The sequence below is a fragment of the Oryzias melastigma genome, linkage group LG15 (genome assembly GCF_002922805.2).
Source record: "Oryzias melastigma strain HK-1 linkage group LG15, ASM292280v2, whole genome shotgun sequence".
Classification (NCBI taxonomy): domain Eukaryota; kingdom Metazoa; phylum Chordata; class Actinopteri; order Beloniformes; family Adrianichthyidae; genus Oryzias; species Oryzias melastigma.
The window spans coordinates 2,252,265-2,275,041 of NC_050526.1; the positions used below are offsets into that span (position 1 = coordinate 2,252,265).

Sequence of the window (22,777 nt, forward strand, 5' to 3'; positions counted from 1 at the left end):
ACTGCATGGTTCTCAAGAGTTCCCTTTAAATCCAGATAAAATCATTTTCCTGCTCAAATTTGCTGTGTGAAAATACAACTAAGATAATGTAATTTTTTATATTGGTAAAAGACAAAAATAATTTACACCAAACGACTAATATTAGAAATAGCATTTTGACAACATTTCAGTTTTTTTAAATTCAGTATCAAATAGAAAATAAAAGACAATGGTGCCAAAAATAAGTGGTTTATTTTCTTTTGAGTGTGTATTCATACATAAATGTGCGTGCTAGCTTTATTTGTCTGCTTTACTGACTGTGTGTGCGTGCATTTCTGTCACACCCTCTCGTAAACTTGTGTTGCCACGAGTCATGCATACATGTTCACAACTGACAAACTCACCTGTATCAGGTGTCAGAACTGGCGTTACATTGAAACAGGTCTTGCCTGTCAGTTAACAGGTTATTCTTAGACTTGGAAGAAGCTCTTGAAACATTTCTGGTATTAAGGATAAAGCCTATTAGGAGGCGTTTGATGGTTGATTCATTTTTATCGTTTGAACTTTGCTACTTTGTTCATTTGTCTGCCACTATCATCAAGAGTTCTAATTTGGGCTTCCACGATTCGTCGACTAATCGACTATTAAAATGGTCGACAGCGAATGTAATAGTCGATTAGTCGTTACTTTATATTATATAGTCGGAGTGTAGTAAAATTGAAAGTTATAATGGTATTCTGCTAGTTTTTTGGACTATTTTGGAGTTTAGCTAGCATTTCAGCTACATGCTAGCTATTTTGGCTAATTTAGGCTTTTTTCAGTTTTTTAGGCTATTTTGGAGCTTAGCTAATTTTTAGCTGCATGCTAGCTCTTTTGGCTAACAGCTTTTTTCAGTTTTTTAGGCTAATTTGCCATCTAACTAATATTTTAGCTGGCTATCAGCTTCAGTGTTTTTAGGTATTAGCTTTAGCAATTTTATTTATCCATTTCAGCATCTTCAGCGGCCAAATTCAGCTTACAGCATTCATTTTAGCATTATCGCACTCAATGCTATATATCTAGTTTTTAGTCAGTTTAAAGCTAATGATGGTTAAAATGTGTGCTTTACATCCAGTTTGCACATGACCCGATTAGTCGACTATTAAAATAATCGTTTGTTGCAGCACTAGTTCTAATCAGATTGTATTTTCTTGCTCTGATCTTTCTAAAAAATCTCTGTTCAGGTCAGATTATCCACACAGATGTTGTGTACCTGCACAACGCAGGACAGCAAAGAGAGGCGGAGAAATTGCGCCACCTTATGACCAAATACAGGTATTGGTGCTAAATTAATTTTGTTTGAACTTGAATATAATAAAGACAAAGTATTGTTAATATTATAGATCTGAGACAGACTTTAAATAATTTAACATTGATGGTCTTTTTCTTGTTTCTCTTTCTAGCTGTACTAAGGTCGTCATTGGCAACGGGACTGCTTGTCGAGAAACAGAGACCTTCTTCGCCGACCTTATCGCCAGACGTTTTTTCCACCCTTTGGATGTGTCATACTGGTAAAGTCTTTATTCTATTACTTAAAAAAAATCTATTTTTATACTTTTAATGTCTAGAAAATATGGAGCTATAAAAGTTAGATGATCCTGTGTGAGACAAAGTGAATGTCTACTGAAGCCATCTGGACTTCATTTCACGTAGTCCAATTAAAGAGACGTTTTAGGGTCCACGCTGCGTCTGTAACCCGACCCGGTCCAATCTTCAGAATACAACAGCACAGAACTTTGGTCCAAGCATAATAACCACTGGCCTCTCTTTGCCCCATCTTCTTTACTCTGCGCTGAGTTCCAGGTGGGTTTGTTGAATTGAGGTTCGCAGTAGGACCGCAGCCTAAAACGACTCCGAGCTGTTCACACACATACGTGCACTTCAGAGGTCACGCCTTTGGTGTAAAAGGCTTATGTTTTTTTCTCTAAAGTTACATTCTCCTTTTCAAGAGCACAAACGGTAAAAGTGGGGCCCTTATTAAGTTAATGTCCACTTGCTTATTTTTTTTCTTTAACGGTCCACGTCCACAGATACTTTTTCCTTCACAACCATCGGGAGCTCTTCCAGAGAGCAGCTGTTCCACATCTTGAAGTAATGTCTGTGTTGTTTTTACTTCTTCTGTAGCCATTGGCAGCCACACTTTTCACAAACCATAAGAATGTTGGACTTGTGCATTTGATGTGGTCCAAACTGAATGTCCTCCAGCACCCAACTTCATAGTTCAGCAAGTAACACAAATTTAAACAATATAAAAAACAACTTTTGCAAGTTTATGAACTTTTAGAAGATTTTATACTGACGGTACATGCTCAAACGTCGTTCTTATTAAGAGTAAATGGAGTTTAACTGCATTCACTGTGGACTCTGACTTGTAGAGGCTAAGAAATATCAAACAATAATTTGAATATGTTAGCATTCTTTTATGTTTACTTACCTCCTCCTTTCCTCACTTTTTAAACTGGTGTTAAATTAAGAATAAGCCTTGTTGGTGTCCTAAAATTAAAAAAATATATTTTTTGTTCTCATTGAATCCATCTGTAATGTTTTAAGATTTTACGTAATTTGTGCAATTTTTCAGCTCCATGTTTAGTCAATGGGACATTTTTCAAATTCTTTATGCATTTTTATGCCAGTATAATATTGCTGTCAAAACATTCAGCACAGTCGGGACATTCATGATTGTACTTCTGGTATTCATACCTACGCATTTAAAATGTTTAAGTAATTTTTGCGATTTTTCTAGAAAATCTTCAAATTCTTTGTGCACCTAATAACTATGCAATATTTGGTATGAAAACATTGAGCACTTTCGGGATGTTATTGTTTGTACTATTCAAACCTTTTTTGGATTTATATATTTTACGTAATTTTTGCGTTTTTTTTTTTTTCAAGAAATCCTTGAAATTCTTTGTGCACTTTCTGCAATATCTCCAAGTTTGGTATCAAAATGTTCAGCAACTTCATCATGTACAGCGCGTTCAGGACGTTCATGCTTGAACTTTTGGCATTCATAACTTTTATGTATTTTACATTTTTACGAGATTTAGGGATTTTTTTCAAATTCTTTTTGCACTCTGTAATTTCTGCAAGTTTGGTATCAAAACGCTCAGCAGGTTCAGGAGGTTCGTGGTCGTACTTTTTGCGTTTTAAAATTGTATGCAATTTGTGTGATTTTTCAAGAAGTTCTTCAAATTCGTTGTGTACTTCCTGTAATCTGCAAGTTTAGTATCAAAGCGTTCAGCATAGTCATGCTCGTACTTTTGCTGTTCATACCTTTTACGCATTTTACATTTTTATGTTATTTTTTATTTTTCCAAGAAATTCTTCAAATTCTTTGTACACTTAATGCCAATGCAATATTTGGTATCAAAACGTTCAGTACAGTCATGCTTGTGCTTTTGGTATTCATACCTTTTATGCATTTCAAAATGTAATTACATTTTTTTTTTTTTTTTTTTTTTAAGAAATTCTTTCTGGGCTTTCTGCAAATTCTGGCTAGAAAACATTTAGTATGGTCAGGACATTCACGCTTGTACTTTTGGTATTCATGCCTTTTACGTATTTTTACGCAATTTTTCAAGAAATTATTTAGATTTTTTGTTCACTTTCTGCAAATGTGCAAGTTTGGTGTCAACGCGTTCAGCACGTTCGGTACATTCATGTTTGCACTTTTGGTATTTGCACCTCTAACGCATTTTAAAATTTTATGCAGTTGTTGCAATTTTTAAAAAGAAATTCTTCAAATTCTTTGGGCACTTGATGCAATATTTAGTATCGAAACATTCAGCACGTTCGGGACATTCATGCTTGTAGTTTTGGTATTCATACCTTTTATACATTCTTAAATTTTATGCAATTTTTGCGAGTTTTCAAGAAATTCTTTGTGCACTTTCTGCAAATTCTTCAAGTTTGGTATCAAAACATTCAGCACGTTCAGGGCGTTCTTGTACTTTTGGTACTTTTCAAAGCATCTTCAGCGACCACATTCAGTATTCAGTATCATTATCGCAGGTAATGCAATTTTTCTAGTTATAATTCTTTATAAAAGGGTTGTCTGCTGTAACATACATAATAAATTAACATAAAATGGTTTTAATTACGATGACAGCAAATCATTTTAAAAAACACAGCATAAATATATCTTAAACATATCAAAACATTTTTTTATGAAAATATTGTAAATGATGCAGAAAACAGTTTGATCAAATTTAAAGAATACTTTTATTTTAAAATGACTTATTTTCTATGAAAGTAAAATGTGTTTTTTTCCAGTTTTCAGCAGTTTCATTGAACTATAAAAGGTTTATTTGCCTTTGTGGCTTTCTTTGAAAGACGTTGGCTTTTTAAGTGCCCATTCTGAAGGATGATGTTGATTTCAAAGCAGAGATGGAGAAATGATCTGAAGGATTGACAGCAGCTGAAAACAGAGTTTACTTCACTGCTGACTGACCCAGAGCTGACTTACCACTGAAGAAACGCTTGTGATCATGGAATGGAAAATGGGCTACATCATGAAAATTGACAGTGCACTTCTTTATTTTTAAAAATCAAGAATTGTATTCAAGTGACTTTTTGACTAGTTTTTATGTTTGTTGTAAAATTTGTATTCTTTAGACCAACTGAAATGTGACTTGCAACTTCTCGATTGCCTTGGGAGAAGCATTCCATGGGAATGCCTGGTTTTGATTAAAACCCCCTTTTTTATCATTTAATACTCAACAGTCTTTTTCAAGTATTTTTTATTTAATGACATTTAATTTGTTTGGTTGTTGGGGGAGAAAAATCACACACCTTTCATAAACTTTGCAGATGAAAGCAGTTCAACAAAGTGACTGATTTTTTTTTTTCCAATCATTCGAGTTCTTTTAAGTTAGTTTGGTTACTTCCTTTTACTTTACCCCACTTACTCTGCTCCTGAAAACAGCTGTTTTCCCAGAGTCAATTGTGATGAAGTTTGAGGTACGACATGGTTGTGCTTTGTTTACATGTTCAGGTTTGGATAGTTCATTAACACTTTTCTCCCCTCGACGTGCCTCCTCTGTCGGCGTCGACTGTTGGGTAGTTCATTAAAATTCCCAGCCTCATTTACACCGTCTGCTTCTTGTCTCCCTGCAAGCCTTCACGCCGTCTCCTCCCCCACCCGTAGCCATGTGTCTGTCTTCCTCTTTTCTGTCCTTTTGCCTGAGTGCTCAGCTGGAATGACAGCCAGAAATGGCAGCCTGCAGGACATCCTAACTTGTACTGTGTTTGTTTGTATGGATGTGTGTGTTTAACATGCTAAATCTCCTTTATGTCTTTTTTATATGTATGGTTGAGCCATGAACACAGATGACTCAACACTCAGGTGTATTTGTTAAAATGACAGTTAGACCGGAAAAGTGTCCACCATAGTCTTAACAATCCTAATACAATCAATAAAGAATACCTATACTTTCAACATTTGAAAATATTGGTAGTAGTACAAAAAACATGTTTGTATTCAACTTGTGTAAGCGAGGTCAATAGTTATCACCTATTAGTCTTGGTAAGTCTGCAACCTTTTTCCATTTAAATGTGATATTAATATTGTATAAAAATGCTATGCTGTGTTTAGCCCAAATCAAAAAACCTGTGTCGTTTTCTAGGACATAGTTTCTGCAGAGCGGCAAATTAGAAATTCATTAGAAATGTGGGTGAGACCATTGATACGGAGTAAGTCTGCTCTCACTTCCTGTCATCCATATGTTTCCGTGCTCTTGCTAACTTACAGCCCCTCACACCCCCAACCTAACATTACCGTGCAACAAAAACAGCAAACAATATTGGAGCTATCCAGCTTTACGTTTTTGATCCAGATGCCCGCTCAGACGAGGAAAACAAAGACGTTCATGGATCTATTTGTCTGCAAGTAGATGCATCAGTAAAGAGCAGAGCTGGGAGCTTCTCCGTCCCAAATATGCCATTTGAAAAATAGTTTATTTGGGTTGTAGAAGCTACAAATGGTGGATCACAAGCAAACAAAAAGATTAAAAAAGAGATTGAAAAGTCAATACTCAGAAATGTAATTTTAAACTTAATTTTTTCTGTATATGTCCTCCATCATGGGAAAAATGCCACAAGAACATGTTAAAAACAAAATTTCACTAGAATTGGTCTGTAAGGACAATATAGTTTAATTTAATCCTATTTTGGATTGGCTAAATTATGTTATTTTCAAGTAATAGACTACAGTATATCTAACTTGACTTAAAGTCCAGACAGGAAGTTTTATGTCATCATCAAATGTCTGCAGGTTATCACTCTTGGATCCACTCGAAAACCAAGGTTGACACTGTATTAAAAAAAAAATCTAACTGATTTCACCATTGAATTTAGTGGAGTTAATACATACTAAGCACAGATTTAAATTTCACTTTTGTAATCATAATTTCTGTTTGAATGCTTACAGATTTTGTGAGTTTTAACACTTTTGAACAATTTACTATAGCAGTTGTGCCCATAAACGATACAACCATTTTCAATCGGTGACGTCATGGCCTTGTTTTGTCCTTTTCTATTTATGTCGAGGGTTGTGCCACAAAAACTTAAATATTTAAATGACATAACATTTTTAGGCTGGTGTAAAGTTTATTAAAGGAGCGGAATATTTCAGTGATCAATATTTCAACTATAACAAACACAAAATAACGTAACTTGATTAAAAAAAATTTGCTAGATATAGTAATCCCATTTCTTTTTTCTGTCCGCCATACTGAGGAGTAAACCACCTGATTTGACTTTTCACCACTGATTAGATTTACAGCAAAGTAAGCCAACATGATTAACTTGAACAATGGGCCGCCAACATCCTGCAGGACATTATACAGCATGAGGTACTATTGAGCTGACAAGGTTTGTCTGACTGTAGTGTCGCTCGCTGACTGCACCTTAGGTCATTTGCTGTACAGCTGTGCCCCAATAATTTAGGGACTCCCTGCTTTTTCTTTAAAGACGACCACATTTTTGACCAGAAAAGTTTTATAAATCAGATTTTGGTCAAATATATATTTAGATTTATGCACAAAGAGTGTTTGGATAAGGATCCATATGGCTTTCTTATTGCCTGCAGGTGTGTGCACGCACTTGTGTTTTCTTTTCTTATCATTTCCTGACAGGATAGCGCCGTGTGACCTTGGCCGTCATTGAGCTTAAACACTAATGGGACATGCAGGCTTTGTCAAAGCTTGTACAGACATTTGGTAATGGTCAGAGGAATGTTTGTCAGTGTGTGTTAAAGGAAATACAGATCAAACATTGATCTAATGCATAAACTAGTGAATGCTATAATTCACAAATATTCTGTAAAACTTCTTAGGGTTACACAAATATCGATCTTTAACCAAATTAATTTCTGATTTATTTTCTTTTAAAACTCAACTCTTGTTCTAACTTTGTTTTTGATTGCTTAAACTGTTATGTAACTTTAAAAATGCCATTTCTGATGGTGCTGGAAATGAACAGTGATCTGCACCCTTTTGTGTTTCGGGCTGCGAGCATCACCGATGACAAGTTGTCTGAAACTGTTGATGGAAATGATATCAGAGGACAGCATTATGTGGGGTAAGGTCGGGGAGGTCTATCGGCACTTGTGATGATACACACACTGTGACCACAGCTTTAGGCAGATAGAAATGACATCCAATTTTTAGACCACTTGTTCTGTTGTTCCTGGAGGTAATCCGATCCCTCTTATCTTTTAGTAAGGCCCACAAGTGATTCTTAATGGTCTTAACTTGAATAAGTTAAACACGTAGTCTTTAATATTTTTCAACAAATTAATAACTGCTTTTATTGACACACAGGCTAGAGTCCTTGACTGCTCTGCCCTCTAGCTCACTCTAGTTAGGATGAGATCATGATTACTGGATAGCTGATGGAGCTGGAGGGACAGTGGTGGAGACTGTATTTATGACTCGATGTGGTGCGGGTATTTGTATCCCCTGTCATACCCTGTGTCCAGGCATTCTCCAAGGGCCAAGCTAAGAGAGTGATGAACATGCAGTGGCAGGGCCAAATGACTGGGTGAGATCCAGGGATTTAGGCCTCTATGAAGGTTAAAGGTTGAACACAAAGGGAGGCAAAATAATTTACAGACATAGAAAGGCCTCTCTTTTGCTCTTGGTTTATTTTGTGAAGAAAATTAACTAAATTGTTTATTTATTAAAATATTTAAGATGATAAAAGTAAGTCACAGAGAGAGTTTTTTGTGTTCCAACCTGCTCTTATAAGACAGACCATTAAAAATGTGTATTTTACTATAATGCTCAAATGGGTAAATAAGAACAACAGAAGGATTTTCTTTTATTTTTTACTAAACAAACCTTGAATCTTAATGAGGAAAATGTCTTTTTTTGGACACAGGGAATCGCGAAGCTCTGACTCATTGGATCAAAAAGGAGTACTTTTTACGCTATCACCCTACTACATAGAAAATAGTTGGAAACTTTGGTGAAATACTGATCACAGCTGATCTTTGGTCAAACAAATACATGTAAGTCGGCATTAATGAAGCTTGATTTTTGCAGATGTTCTGATGCAATCAGACAGAATGGAGCAGTAGTGGGGTGTATTGGCAAGAGTCTGGCGATACAATACATATCACAATACACGTGTCACGATACGATACATATCACAATACACGTGTCACGATACATATCACAATACACATGTCACGATACGATACATATCTCAATTTATATATCCCAAGACAGTAACAGTGACAATATTTTGAAAGGTTAGGACATAAAAACTTTATTTGAATAGTAATGCAACTTTTGTGTCAATAAATGCTAAAATTAAGCAACTGTATATCACATACAAGTTGATTTCAACCAAACAAATTTTCTTTTGGTAACCATTATCCAAGTAACTCTTATCAATCCGATCTGATTTGCTGAAGAACAATCGTGGAGGATAATTATCATCCGCAGCAGATGTTTATTATTTGATGGAGGAAGCACATGCTCCTGATTTTAAAGGACATGAGACACTACTCATGTGCATTATAATGTAACTACGCTGTCGTTGCGGCTGCAGTAGCATAGAGACTCTTGCTCTAAATTAAAAAAAAAAAAAACTCTTAAGTGTTTTTAATGAGTATGGATTGGTAACAGACATCCTTTGGCTGCGGGGGTGGGGGAATCTCCGTATTCGCGGATTTGGCACATTCGCGGATGCCTTCTGTCCCTAATCTCCTCGAATAACGGGGGAACACTGTTATCTTTTTTATGATAACACTACATGTTTATTAAAATAAATTAAACAAATAAATTTATATATGTATGTGTTTATGTATGTATGTCTATGTATATATATATATATATATATATATATATATATATATATATATATATATATGGGTGTGTATGTGTAGGTGTATATATTTGTATATATGTATGTATATGTGTTTTATATATATTATATTATGTATATTTTGTATAATTGTCTCTATTCTTCTAATTCTTCTATTGCTGCTTTTTATTTCATTGTACAAATGTATTTCTTCACTTGTGATTTTTTTGTCTTAAATCCTTTTATGCAACTTGAATTGTTAGTTAAATTATATGATCAATTCTATAACTGATGAGACAAAAATTGTTTTTTTTCTAAATGTAAAGTTCTGTTGATCGCTTGCTTTGATTAATTAACTGAGTCCTACAACTTGTATTTGGCAATTGCAGGTGATAGGCGGTAAATATCCGCCAGTCTTCTCCCTATCAGCCTCTACCCCCTCCCTTCCCGTTTCAAGCCTTTCTGGTGGCAAACTCTTGTCCCTTCTTCTTTCCCTCCTTTCATCTCCCATCATCCCCTCGGGTTACAGCGTTCCCTGTGATGGTTTTTCATTTGACAAACATTTGTGATGAGTTTGTGTGACATGTAATGTGTGTGTTTGCTGTGTATATGGTTGTGTGTTTGAGGAACATGTCTTTCTTACTACCAGAATGATGTGAGTGTCTGTGAGGCTTTGCTCTTTTCAGACACACCTAACACCAACAGTTGGACTCTGTGCGTGTGTGCGGCTGCCTGCCTGCCTTCTAGCGCCTCAATAGAGACTGACGGCCCCTGACACCTGCCATTTGGACGCTTTTCTCTGTGAAAAATGTCATCCTCTATAGACCCGACGTGTGTCTGTGTGTGTTTGAGTGTGTGCGAATGAGGGAGGTATGGCACATCCCTCAATTCTTTTGCTTGAGGTCAAGCTTTGCAGCTGACTGAACAATAGACTCAAGCTGTTTGATCAGCTTGGACAGAGAAAGTTGGTAATATAGTTAGGATACATATATATATAATATACATTTTTCCATTTATACCTGTTTTTTAAATTTAGTTAAGCCAGACCAACCCAAGTGTTTCAAAAATTTAAAAACTAAAGAATGCATTACAAGGACTTCTGTATAAAAAGATGACAGCACACACTTGTTTTATTTAACTTCTTCATATTTATTTTTCCAAAGTAAAATATGAAATGGGTATTTTTGCTCTTGACAGTGTTTTTCATCACATTTCTTAGAGTCATTCCACGTGTGAAAATATTGTTTAATGTTCCTTGAATCACTCCGTGACTATTTGACGTTGATGGATACCACCCATTTCCTCTTGGAAGTGGTCTCTAAGACAGGTCAGACCTTAAATGATCTGTTGAGTCATGCAGTAGGTTCAATTCCTCTCATCTAATTTTATTTTTGATTAATATGTATAAATAAAGTTTGAAAAATGAATTGGGAAAGGCTTTTTTGTTGATATAAATGGAGCTTTCCTGATGTTTTCTAGATAAACTGGTAGTATTTAAGCAGTTTTGGTTTTATTCTGCTCAAAGTACTGGAGAGTTTTAAAAGGTTCTCGTGTGTGTGTATTTTACCCTCATCAACTAAAGTTAAAGTGCAGACCTGAGCCTTAAAATTATTTGGGAATAATAGTATCCTGCACTAAAAGAAGCTACCTCATCAGTTTGAGTTTCACACGAATTTTTATTTTGTATTGAAGCCCAATGAGGCATTTTTTGTGATATTGGGCTAAATAAATTAAACTGAATTGAAATGGAATATTTCTTTTTTGCTTGTTGTTTTGTAAGCATTCACTCCATTGTGATCTTGTTTTTCGTTATGATTATTATTTATTCACACTTCTGTACACTTTTTGACACGTAAAAAATCCTTCAAACTTTAAGCAGTTTTTACAATCTTTGTATCAAAATTTTCAGCACATTAAGCACATTCGTGTTCGTACTATGGGTATTCGCAAATTTCATGCAATTCAAGATTTTACACAATTTTTAAACGTTTTTCCACCAAAATCTTCAAATTTTTTGTGCACTTTTTGCACATTATGCAAGTATGGTATCAAAATGTTCAGCACATTCGGGACATTCATGCTTGTACTTTTGGTATTGTTTAATTTTACACAATTTATGACTTTCAGCAATTTTTGCGTGATTTTTTTTTTAAATTATTCTTCCAATTCTTTGGGCAACTTGAAACCTCTGCAATATTGTGGTATCAAAACGTTCAGCCCATTCAGGACATTAATCTTCAGTGAGTACATTCAACAGAGAGCATTATCACAGCTAATTCAATTTTTCTAGTTTACATTAACATTTGTTGGTACGATGTCCTACTCAACAAATTAAATTGTTAACATTCTAAGCACAATTAAATACTGTAAGATAAATACAAATATTTAAGTATAAAAAACCGTATTGTATTTAAACTGAATTGATCAGTTAAGAGTTTCCCATGTCTATATGTGATACTTGAGGTGTATGTAAACTTAGCCAAAGAATGCAGTTTTGTAAGAGACACTACTGTAACTTTCCAGTTAAAAAAAAAAAACTTCTATTTATTTATTTATTTATTTGCTCGTTACTGAATCCTGGGCCTGATGATTGTTTAAATTTAAATAGCAGCAGTGGGAGCCTGAGGGCTATAATAAAGTATCACACTGTGTATCTATCTCTTTCATTGTTCATTTTCTTGAGGGGCAGCAGAGAGTCGGTCATAATGTGCACATTTTTGTCAAGCCTGAGGCTGTGTCTTAAACACAATTGGTACAAGGGACAGATTAGGGAGCCAGTTTGTGACTTTGCCCCAGGATGGGACGGGGCTAAAGGCAGGCCTTTGTTTCTGTGCTCTTGCAATCAAGAGAGCAAAAGGAGAGTACAAATAAGCAATAAACCTACAGGGCCAGAAGTCCTCACTTTACACCGAGAGGCGACCACTGACTTTGGATCTTACTGCGTGTTTGCATATCTGTCCATACACTGACCATCTAACTTCAGACGACCTTCTGTTGTCTGCCAGGGCATTGCCCTCTCTGTGGTGACAGTCATGGATGCTGTGGCGGTGAGGGCTCAGAGCTGTATCTATGACAGCCATGTTACTGAGATGCCCCAGCAGCAGGCTTTAATTAAGTTGGACGTGATAGGAGCTGGTGGACACCCTTTTCTCTTTTTTTTCTCTTTTGTGCTCTTTAAAGTCTTGTTTTTTATTTAATCTCCTGAAGTGCTGGGAAATATTTTTGTTTTAGTTCAGCTGTCTTATTTCGTTGGATTTTTGCTTGCTATTTAAAAGTTTTTATTTTGTTCACATTTTTTTTTCTGTAGTATTTGAAGATATAATATATATATATATATATATATATATATATATTTGCTCTAAACAGACAGAATTTCCCCCCTACTTGTTATATGTTTATCTTTTTCTGTCTCAAATTAATGACCAGCTTTCTCTCACTTCTTTGAAGGTCATGTGCCAGTGCTTGTTAGCAACGTCACCATGGCGATATGTCAGCTGTCAGCACGATGGTTAGGGAGCTGACAAAAAGAAACAGTGGGGGCGAAGAAAGGGATGAATTGAGAAAATGGGACAGAGAGAGGATAGGAGTGAGGGTAGACGAGTTCATTTAAATGTGATTTTCATCAGAAGGCCTCTGCCACTCCTCATTAACGAGAGACTTATTATTGGCAAGGTTGTTGTGGCTGAGTCGAGCCCTCTGGGATAGTTTGTATTTGTGTGCGTGAGTGCTGACACACCGCAAAAGGTCTTACATTTGGACACAGGGGAGGTGTTGTTGACCTCACTGTCATATTGATTGGCCCTGAGGAAGCTTCTTTTGCTTTCTTTCCTGTTTTACTATCCACTTGAGAGAACAGGAGGAAAAAAAGCAAAATGACAGGTTCAGCTATGGGTTGTCAGCATTGTATGTTTTATTGTGAGACTGCCACTGTGTGGTGAAAGGGTGACAAGCATTTTAGTGAATCCATTCACTAATAAACTGAAATTAAACATAAGACAGAAATGGCCACAGAGGTTCATTTTATCTTTATTAGTAATTTTACCAAAACTAACAAATGTAACTCTATAAAACCAATATTTTACATTTCTAAATAATAATTGGCTATATTATGCTTGTTACTCTAAAGGTTTATAAAAAATATTTGTCTTAGAACAAAAACATTTTTTTATAATAAATATACATAAAAGTAGGAAGCACAAATATGAAAATGAAGCTCAAAAATAGCTTTAACCTGAGCAGTTTTAAGGTTTTATCACTATAAACAATCAACGTGTTTTGATGAGTACTCAAATAGTAATACAAATAACACAGCAGTGGACCCGAGTGACCTTTAGATGGCAGTCTTGTCCCATAAATTGCACTCAGAGGAGTCCAATGTCATGTTTGCAAAAAAGAAGCCTTTTTGAAAGTGTCATCTATTCATTTGTTTAAGTAGTCTACACAACATTTATGTTTAAAAATACGGTGTGCTTTTAAAACCCACTGCCTAATTAAATCTGTAAGAATTTGGTATTTGTGGCTCCTGTTTACTTGTCATTAATGTATTTGGGACACATTCTTGATAGAAGACAAAGAGAAAATATGTATTAAATGTTGCACCTGCATGAGGAGATACAGTAAGAGTTTTTGACATTCTGTCTGACCATTTTCCCCCTAACTCGTCTTTTTGAGTTTGTTTCTTCAACACCCGTCCCTTCTCTCAATCTATGACTGGATAAGTCTGTTTTAATATATCTCTTTGCTAATATATTATTATAAAATATTATTATTATTTTTAAGATACTTGTTTTATTGGTTTTTATACTTGAATTATCACGAGTGTTTATTTACTTATATTCTTACGTCTTTAATCTGTTGTGTTTTTGTGGCAAATGTACTGTGAGTCTGTAATAAAGTATCTATTCGATTCTATTTTTTTTCTCCAACTTTTCTCCAGAATAAAATATCTTCCTTTTTTCCCAGTATTACTAACGAGGCAGGAGCTTCCATCTACAGCGTGAGCGCCGAGGCAGTCAAAGAGATGCCAGACTTGGACCCTAACCTAAGAAGTGCAGGTACATCATGAAACCAGATAGAAGGGGTGTCAAACTCAATCGAACAGGGGTTCAAAATCCAAAACACACCTTAAGTCGGGGGCCAAAATCCAAAACACACCTTAAGTCGGGGGCCAAAATCCAAAACACACCTTAGGTGGCGGGCCGAACAGGATAAACATTTATTGAACACTCTAAAAGTACATTTTTTGAACTTTAAAATGTGATTTATACCATAATTATGAATAATAAAAAGGCAAAAATAGTATTCCAGAATAAATCACCTTAAACCATAACAAATATTTTGTCAAAATTATGCAAGTTATACAATAAGAGCAAGATAACATCAGACATTAATAACGATAAAATAAAATGATCTGGTCTTGACTTTGACACATGTTCTATTGGTTTCTCAAACAGCTCCCTCAAAAATGTTGTGATTGCTATTTTTTTCACTCAAAGAATTCACTTAAATTCATTGATTTTAGAATGTAAAGATTGTTGACTTTGCAAAAGATTATTTTGCATGTAGTAACTTCTATTGATAAAAGGATTAAACAGGTTGTTGAAAGGGATCATGCTATCAAAACAAATCTGTCTGCTTTCTTCAAACAAATTTGTCGACGTGCAAAGAAGCGGAAATTGTACAAGACGCACCCTTTGTTATTATCGCTAATCCTTTTTAAATTTAGAGGTGGTACATCTCTAACCAGATTACACGTTTCTATACTTTTGTGGAGTGATCAGGACCCCTAGTGGTAATAGAAAAAAACTAGTTATTTTAGCATTAAGACTTTCTTGTTTCTTTCAGTTCCTCTCACTTTCTTTTTAATAAAAACCATAACTTCCTCCCATTTTGATAGTACTATATTTGGTTCATAAACTGAATAGTGGAGAAGTTCTGCTGGACTGCCTTTACAACTCATCTCCTCGCCGAGAGGACTTGGCAGAAAGTCAGAGACAAAGGGAAAATGGAAAGAGTGCTGGAGAGGTCTGTTGGTGTACTGAGCAAGGTTAAGGTTGAAACTTCATCCCTCTCTAAATATTATCTCAGGCAGCAGCCTCCTGCTGCAGCCGGAGGAGAGAGAGGACCCATTGATTCCAGACATACTCCCTCTTTTATATCCCATCCTTTTCTTCTGCTTTGTCTTTTCCTCCTTGGAGATATAAATCTGACACATGTCATGCAAAGAATTACATCTACACAAATTTCTAAGCTTTAAATGGACACACATTGTACACACATCTGACAAGGAGTGGAGCTTGAAGGTCAAGGAAACGGATAAACTGTAAGCCATAGGTTTTTGGTCAGTCATATTTCATTTTGAATGCTTTTGTTTTTGTTTTAAAATAGAAGCTAAATTCTAAATGATCCCAGACAACTTCAGTAGATAACTGATAACTTTGTCCCCATCTAGTTGACCCATTTTCAGAAAAGTCAGAGTTAGACGAGCCCATGTCTTGTCTAGGTTGGCAAAAACAGCAAATATAAAAACTGTTCCAATTAAAAAGAATGGGGAACATCACCTCCCATTCTGTTCAACTATGTTTAGACTTTGGAATTTGATCCGGTATTGACAGGTTGGCGTTATACCCAAAGCACAACAAGTGACAAATATTTGAATATGTTGTTTCCAAATGTCCATGGATTCACTCGTCACGCGTCTCCTACTCCTTACAGAGAAAAAAGAATTTAATGAAACTACATTACCACAAAAATCACAATTTGTGATTTTCATTTTTGGCGCATTTGTCCTTGTAGTCAATGTTGCAGTCGCAGTATTGCTGAAATAATTTGACTAGTGCTGTCATTCCATTCATTTTTCTGTGCGATCAATTAATCGTGACCTGTGCTTAATTAATCTATTTTAATCGCAATATTTTAAGTTAACAATTGCTGTGAAAAACCTCAATTTGAGGTATTTTCATTTAAATTCATGACATTAAAAGATCAGAATACAACAAAAAAAAAAAGTTTTTTATTATAATAGACTTCCACCTTTACTTTTAGACCACCAAGGGGTATTTTTTTATCATGACCAACTAAGAAAACAAACAAACAAACAAAAAAGGTCCAGAATGCTTTATTTTTATCATTTTAATCATTATTTAATATATCTTTTTTTTGGTAAATGATCATGGTGTGAGCGGGATAATGCAGTTCTGGGTGTGCATTAACACAGACGTAATTGTTCGACTCGAAAAAAATTTAAAAACACACCAAAATGTCTGTAATTAATGAATTGCAATTGTTTGACATCCCTACGTTTGAAATTCAGTGGTTTGTTTTGCCTGATAATGGCACTGAATTGCTGCTACTGTTTATATGACCCATTTAAAGCACTATTAGGAGGTATTTGCTCTTTGTTTTTCTGTTTTGTTTTGCTAGTAGTATCGGGTGACAATATTTTCCCATTTGGTTACGTTTTCTTTGATGAATTGATGGTTTTAGGTTTGCTAGTTTGAGGTTTCACGGCCCGACCTCCAGCAGATTTATCAATAAGCTAAATATTAGGTGCCAAGACTCCAGTTAAAACCCAGCTTTAGCTCTTAGGACTCACAATTAGGTTTGTCTCGCCCTCGGGCTCTCCATGTGAATTAAGATAATTTGCATATCCAGTCATTTCAAATAATATACATTTGCATATTTAATAACTGAGTTCACTTGCCAGGACATGAAAATCACATAATTGAGTCTCACTCGTGTGTTTGTGTGCACGTGTGTAGTCTCCATCGGAAGACGGGTTCAGGATCCACTGGGGGAGCTGGTGAAGATTGATCCTAAACACATAGGGATTGGAACGTATCAGGTAAGTCTTCCCTCTGTTTCTACTACTGACTAAACCCATTGCATTCTCTCCTTCAATGAACATTTATGCTTCAGCAGGAGGTCAAAATTATCAACAATTTTAAACAAACCACTTTGTTGAAAGACTTCAATTAAGACCTTTTGTTCAATGTTTGCTTGACAAAGTTGAGAGTTTTAATATAATTCTACTAAACCCAATTGGGCAAAATGGATATTTAGCTATTAGGTGGATACTAGCGGGAGATATGATATATAGAGAAAGAAATTTTAAATTGGTTGAAAAGAGAAAAAACAGTAAACTTGCTGTGACAACAGATGATGTTGGTGAGTACCAGTTCAATTAATGGAGATCAGGCATGACCTTTTGTTTTTGCTTATCTAACAGCTGCTCTCTATCCGTATGTTTGGGAAAAGTTAGCTTACATCAGAAGTATTTAAAGAAAATAGAACCACTTAAGTGTGGCTATTATTTAACTCAGCTATTATGAGTTCAGTATCAATTTCAGTGTATGAAAACTCCATGGAAAAACTGGTATGAGGGGAGGAAAAACTGGCAACAAAAAAGGCTACAAATTCAAGAAAAAGCTAAAAAAAAATAAAGGTTAAAGTTTCCAAAGCAAGAAAATGTCGTATCTTTCTTTTCTTTTCTGCTGGGCTGAGCTCTACCAGGAGGATACTGAGGCTTTCCCAGGCCACAGATATGATCTCTCCAGGGTGTCCGGGGCCTCCTTCCCCTTTGGACATGCCTGTAACACCCCACCAGAAAGGTGTCCGGGTGGCATTTTCGCCAGATGTCCAAACCACTTCCAATGGAAAGATCCTGTCTTTTTTTCCTGGGGAGACTAATTCTGAGGCGTCATGTTTAAGTGGCAGAATTCCTGTTTCTGAGGATGTGAAGCTCATTTCATCATTGAGCGAGGCTGCGGGAGAAAATCCTTTCACAATTCAATGATTTCTAAAACAAAAAGAAAGAGGGCCTTAATAAGAGTAAAAACAAAATATATACAAACATACATTAAAAACGTTTTTTAATTGATTTGTTTGGAAAATGAGAAATAGTATGAATTTGACTGAAAATATCAGTGCCAAAAAGGCTTTAAGTCAGGGGTGTCGAACTCAATCCCACAAGGGGCCAAAATCCAAAATACACCTCATGTCGCAGGCCGAACAGTATAAATATTTATTGAAAACTCTAAAAATAAAATTTTGAAACTTTAAAGCCGTATCTTTTTAGCACAATTTTGAACTAGATATGTGGCATCACTGGCAATAATGTGTGAATGTGTAAGCTGAATTTGGCCGCTGAAGATGCTGGAATGGATGGCTAAAAATGCTAAAGTTGATAACTGAAAACTTGAAGCTGATAGCCAGCTAAAATATTAGCTAAATGCTAAATTAGCATAAAAAACTAAAAAAAAAAAAAACCTTTGGTTAAACTAAAAAACTAGCATGTAGCTGGAAAAATAGCTAAACTTCAAAATATCCTAAAAACTGAAAAAGCCTAAATTAGCCAAAAAATCTAGCATGTAGCTGAAATATTAGCTAAATGCCAAAACAGCCTAAAACACTTAAAAAAAGCCTAAATTAGCTAAAACAGCAAGCATGTTGCTGAAACATTGGCTAAACTCAAGAATAGCCTAAAAAAATCTTAGTAAGTGTCAAAATAGTCCAAAAAGCTAGCAGAATGCCAATTTTTAAAACTTCAAAACTGTAACTTTTTTCATAATTATGAATAATAAAAAGGCAGAAATATTATATTATATTCCAGAATAAATCAATTTCAACCTTAAATAACTTTCAATATTTTACTCTCCTTAAAAATATATTTTGTCAAAATTATACAAGTTAAAAATAAGGGCTTTAATAACAGAAAAATAAAATGGTCTGAAGGGCCGGATAGAATTACCTGGAGGGCCGGATCCGGCCCCAGGGCCTTGACTTTGACACATGTGCTTTAAGAGGAATCCTTAACAGGGAAGCAGCTCAGTTTTGCTTCAATTTAGTTATTTATTCTGTACTTCACTTGTTGGTCTATATTTCTGTCTTAGAGAAAAAAACTTTTTTTTTCTTCTTTTGGAGGAAAGAAAAAAAGAGACAAAGAAGTTAAAAAGAACAGCAGATGGGGACAAAAGTTAAAGGGAAAGATGAAAGTGTGTGGAGGAAGAAAATGAAATACGAGAGTAAAAATGAGCAGGTTTTTTTTTTTTTTTCGGTGCAATTGGTTTTGTGCATGTGTGTTTTAAGTGTGTTGGATAACAGGTCCTTGTCTCTCGTCACATTCTGCACAGACTCTCTGGGGTGTCCAGAGCTCTGCACCTTTTGCTGTCAGATCATGTGACTAGGTCAACAAATGATAATATAACCGAGTAAATAAACTCTGCTCGCTGACAGATATGAGATGGGACATTGTTTAGGTTTGTGTGAGTTAAGAAAAAACACACTCACGCTCACTTTCCTTCACAGAATTAATGCCTGGGTGTTCATTTTGCCTCATATGCATGGGTGTTGGGATGAATGCCTGTGTGGGAAATCTTCACTCATGCATATCTGCTCTTTTGTGTGAGTCACTGGCAGTTTGAGCCTTCTGAAAGTTTATTGCCATTAGACTCACCACGCATCAGGACAGATGTAACTCTAGACAGCTGGCACAGCAGGCGCTCTTTTTCTCTCCCGTTGCTGACCCATTGAGTGACAGCTCTGAGAGAAAGGCGGAAATGAGCCGAGGGCTGAAAAAGTAAGGCCCATTAAAATCGGATTGAATGTAAGTATTGGTGTGGGAACAAGGTTTTCACTATATCACTGCCGGCTGGCAATTTTTGCTGGTTACCAATATTGCAAGATGCCAGTGTTAGTTTTTTTTTTTTTTTTTAACTAAAAGTTAAAACAGTACAGTGCATTCAAAAATGACTCCTATTAAAGATCTGAGCACCTACACAGACAAACGTGTCATTTATTTTTAAGACTTGGCAGAATTAGCCTATCATACAAGCTCGTGTAACTCTGTGTATTTGTGTAAAAGTCTGTTAACAGCTGGGCAATCCCCAACAGCCACTGGAAAATATACACAAAGACACACACTTACACACTTCGCCGTGTGAGACAGCACTGCCCACCAGCCGGATATTAAAGAAACTGTCACTCTTTCCCCGTCTTCATCAGCCAATCTCCATATTTTTCCTTCAGTTTTTTGATAGTATTTCCATGCTTCTGCTTGCCTTGCGTCTTCCATTTCTTCAGCTCGTTTTTTTCTATGATGCTTCTTAGTTGGACAGCTTGACTCGTTATGAATTTATTTTTGGTCAGTTTTAAGGTAACAGCCTACTTTGTTTAAGCAGTTCTATGCTGTGAACATCTTTCTTTTGAAGATGGGATGTTATTGTTGTGGTCAGTAAAGCAAACTAAGAAGTAACAGAGGAAGAAAACAGGATTTTGCAAGAAGGAAATAATTGAATTGATCAAAAAGGATCCCTGTTAATCCACTTTTGTTGGAACCTTTTTATTGCATAATTTATTTTATTTTCTGCACTCTCCCTTTTTTTACAGCAGTGATTTTTTTTATTTGTAGCAGATATTCTTGTTTTTTGTAGCTTTTATTTTTATTTGCACACTTATTATTAATATTATTATTGTCATTATTATTATTATTATTTGCTGCAGTGGCGGGTCTCTGTCACTATAGAAACTAATATCAACTGTATTTTTATACATGTATGTAAAGATTCTAGAGTACGACGGAGTATTAGGGCCACTTCATAAAGAAAAAAATATTTTTAAAATTTCGACTTTAAATCTCGTAAATTTGCGAGAAAAAAGTCGTAACTACTAAATTACGAGAATAAAGTCGTATATTTATAACTTTAAAAGTCACAGGCTAAATTTACGACTTTTAATCACGTAAATTAAGGGGATTAAATGTCGTAAATTTACAAGAAAAAACTCGTAAATCTACGAGATTAAAAGTCGTAAATTTACAAGAAAAAACTCGTAAACCTACGAGATTTAAAGTCGTAAATTTACGGGAAAAAAGTCGTACATCTACGAGATTTAAAGTCGTAAATTTACGGGAAAAAAGTCGTACATCTACGAGATTTAAAGTCGTAAATTTACGAGAAAAAAAGTCGTACATCTACGAGATTTAAAGTCGTAAATTTACGAGAAAAAAACTTGTAAATCTACAAGATTTAAAGTCGTAAATTTACGGGAAAAAAAGTCGTACATCTACGAGATTAAAAGTCATAAATTTACGAGAAAAAAAGTCGTACATCTACGAGATTTAAATTCGTAAATTTACGAGAAGAAAAGTCGTAAATCTACGAGATTTAAATTCGTAAATTTACGAGAAAAAAAGTCGTACATCTACGAGATTTAAAATTGTAAATTTACGAGAAAAGTCGTACATCTACGAGATTAAAAGTCGTAAATTTACGAGAAAAAAACTTCTAATATTCCTTTTTTTTGGTGGCCCTAATAGTCGTACTAGAGAGACAGGATTTTTGTGTAAAAAAAAAAAAAGAATGACCATCTCTCTATGATCTTAATTAGATCCAAGTACTAAAGTAATAAATACAAAATGCGATTGTGCAATGATGTCAAGCTGTCCAGACCTGCTGGTCTTGTGTAAAAAGACTTTCCGGGTTCCTTTTTCGTCTTCAGCTCGGGGGCAAGCAAAGCCCCTTTTTAATGCTGTTTCTGTCCTGTGTGGGCTTTCTATCATTCAGTGCCTACAGGGGAGACATGAACAGACACGGCAAATGAGCATGAGAGGGAGGCTCGACAGTGATTGATGGTTACTTTGACGGATTGAGGCGTGGGAAAAACTGGCTGTTTAAGAACTGATCAGTTGTGGAATTCAACTTTTTTATTTGTTAAAGTGGAAGCTAAATACATCTAATGTACTTGCACATGTAGAAGACAATTCTTTAACAGTTTAATAACATTTTTTTGCTGATAATTTGTCTGGTTTCTTAAAGTCACTGAAATTATAGAGAATTTTTTCTTGATAAAAGCAAAAGGAATTAACTTTTTGTTTTGTGCTTCGTTCAGTTCCTTTAGTTTCATTTGGAATCTTTTCAGCGATTCTGTCTTAATTTAAACATAATAAATCTGTTAATTACCTGTTATAAATCAAAACCAGAAAGTTATACGATGGCAATAAAATGGTTTTATATTTCCCCAACTTTTGTCAGAGTTAACTAATGAATTTGACACAACTTCCTGCCAAACAATCACTTACACAATCGTGCACTAACATACACAGTTATCTACAGTCACTGAATCTCAGCCAAATGTACAAAGCAGAGAATTTACAGTGCTTTCCCAGAGGCTTCCAGCGAGTTGTCAGTCAGGAAAAATGTGACCTTCAAGTAACCTTGCAGATGTGGTTCAGTTCAACAGTCAATGTGAAAATGATAAAAGCCTGAACAGAAAAATGATTTTTTTCCCCTTTGAATATTAAAAATGGCTTACAATATTCTAGTAGTGTGGTTAAGTTTGAATTTATTATGTTTCGGGTATGGGAAGACCCTTTAATGCCTGTTGTCTCAAATATGCGACAAACCAAATGATTAAGGGGTTAAACGTACAGGGGATAATTTGGATCAAAATAATT

At 35.3% G+C, this 22,777-nt stretch overlaps 1 protein-coding gene across 2 annotated transcripts in view; it reads left to right on the forward strand.

The window, feature by feature from the left end:
• The window catches only part of srbd1 (S1 RNA binding domain 1), a 63,458-nt gene that overhangs the window by 20,789 nt on the left and 19,892 nt on the right, over positions 1–22,777 (forward strand). For both annotated transcript variants that reach the window (XM_024297220.2, XM_024297219.2), the window contains 4 exons: positions 1,203–1,293; positions 1,422–1,529; positions 14,290–14,381; positions 17,088–17,170. In XM_024297220.2, coding sequence (XP_024152988.1) covers positions 1,203–1,293; positions 1,422–1,529; positions 14,290–14,381; positions 17,088–17,170 — 374 coding nt within the window. The remainder of the gene's footprint in view (positions 1–1,202; positions 1,294–1,421; positions 1,530–14,289; positions 14,382–17,087; positions 17,171–22,777) is intronic.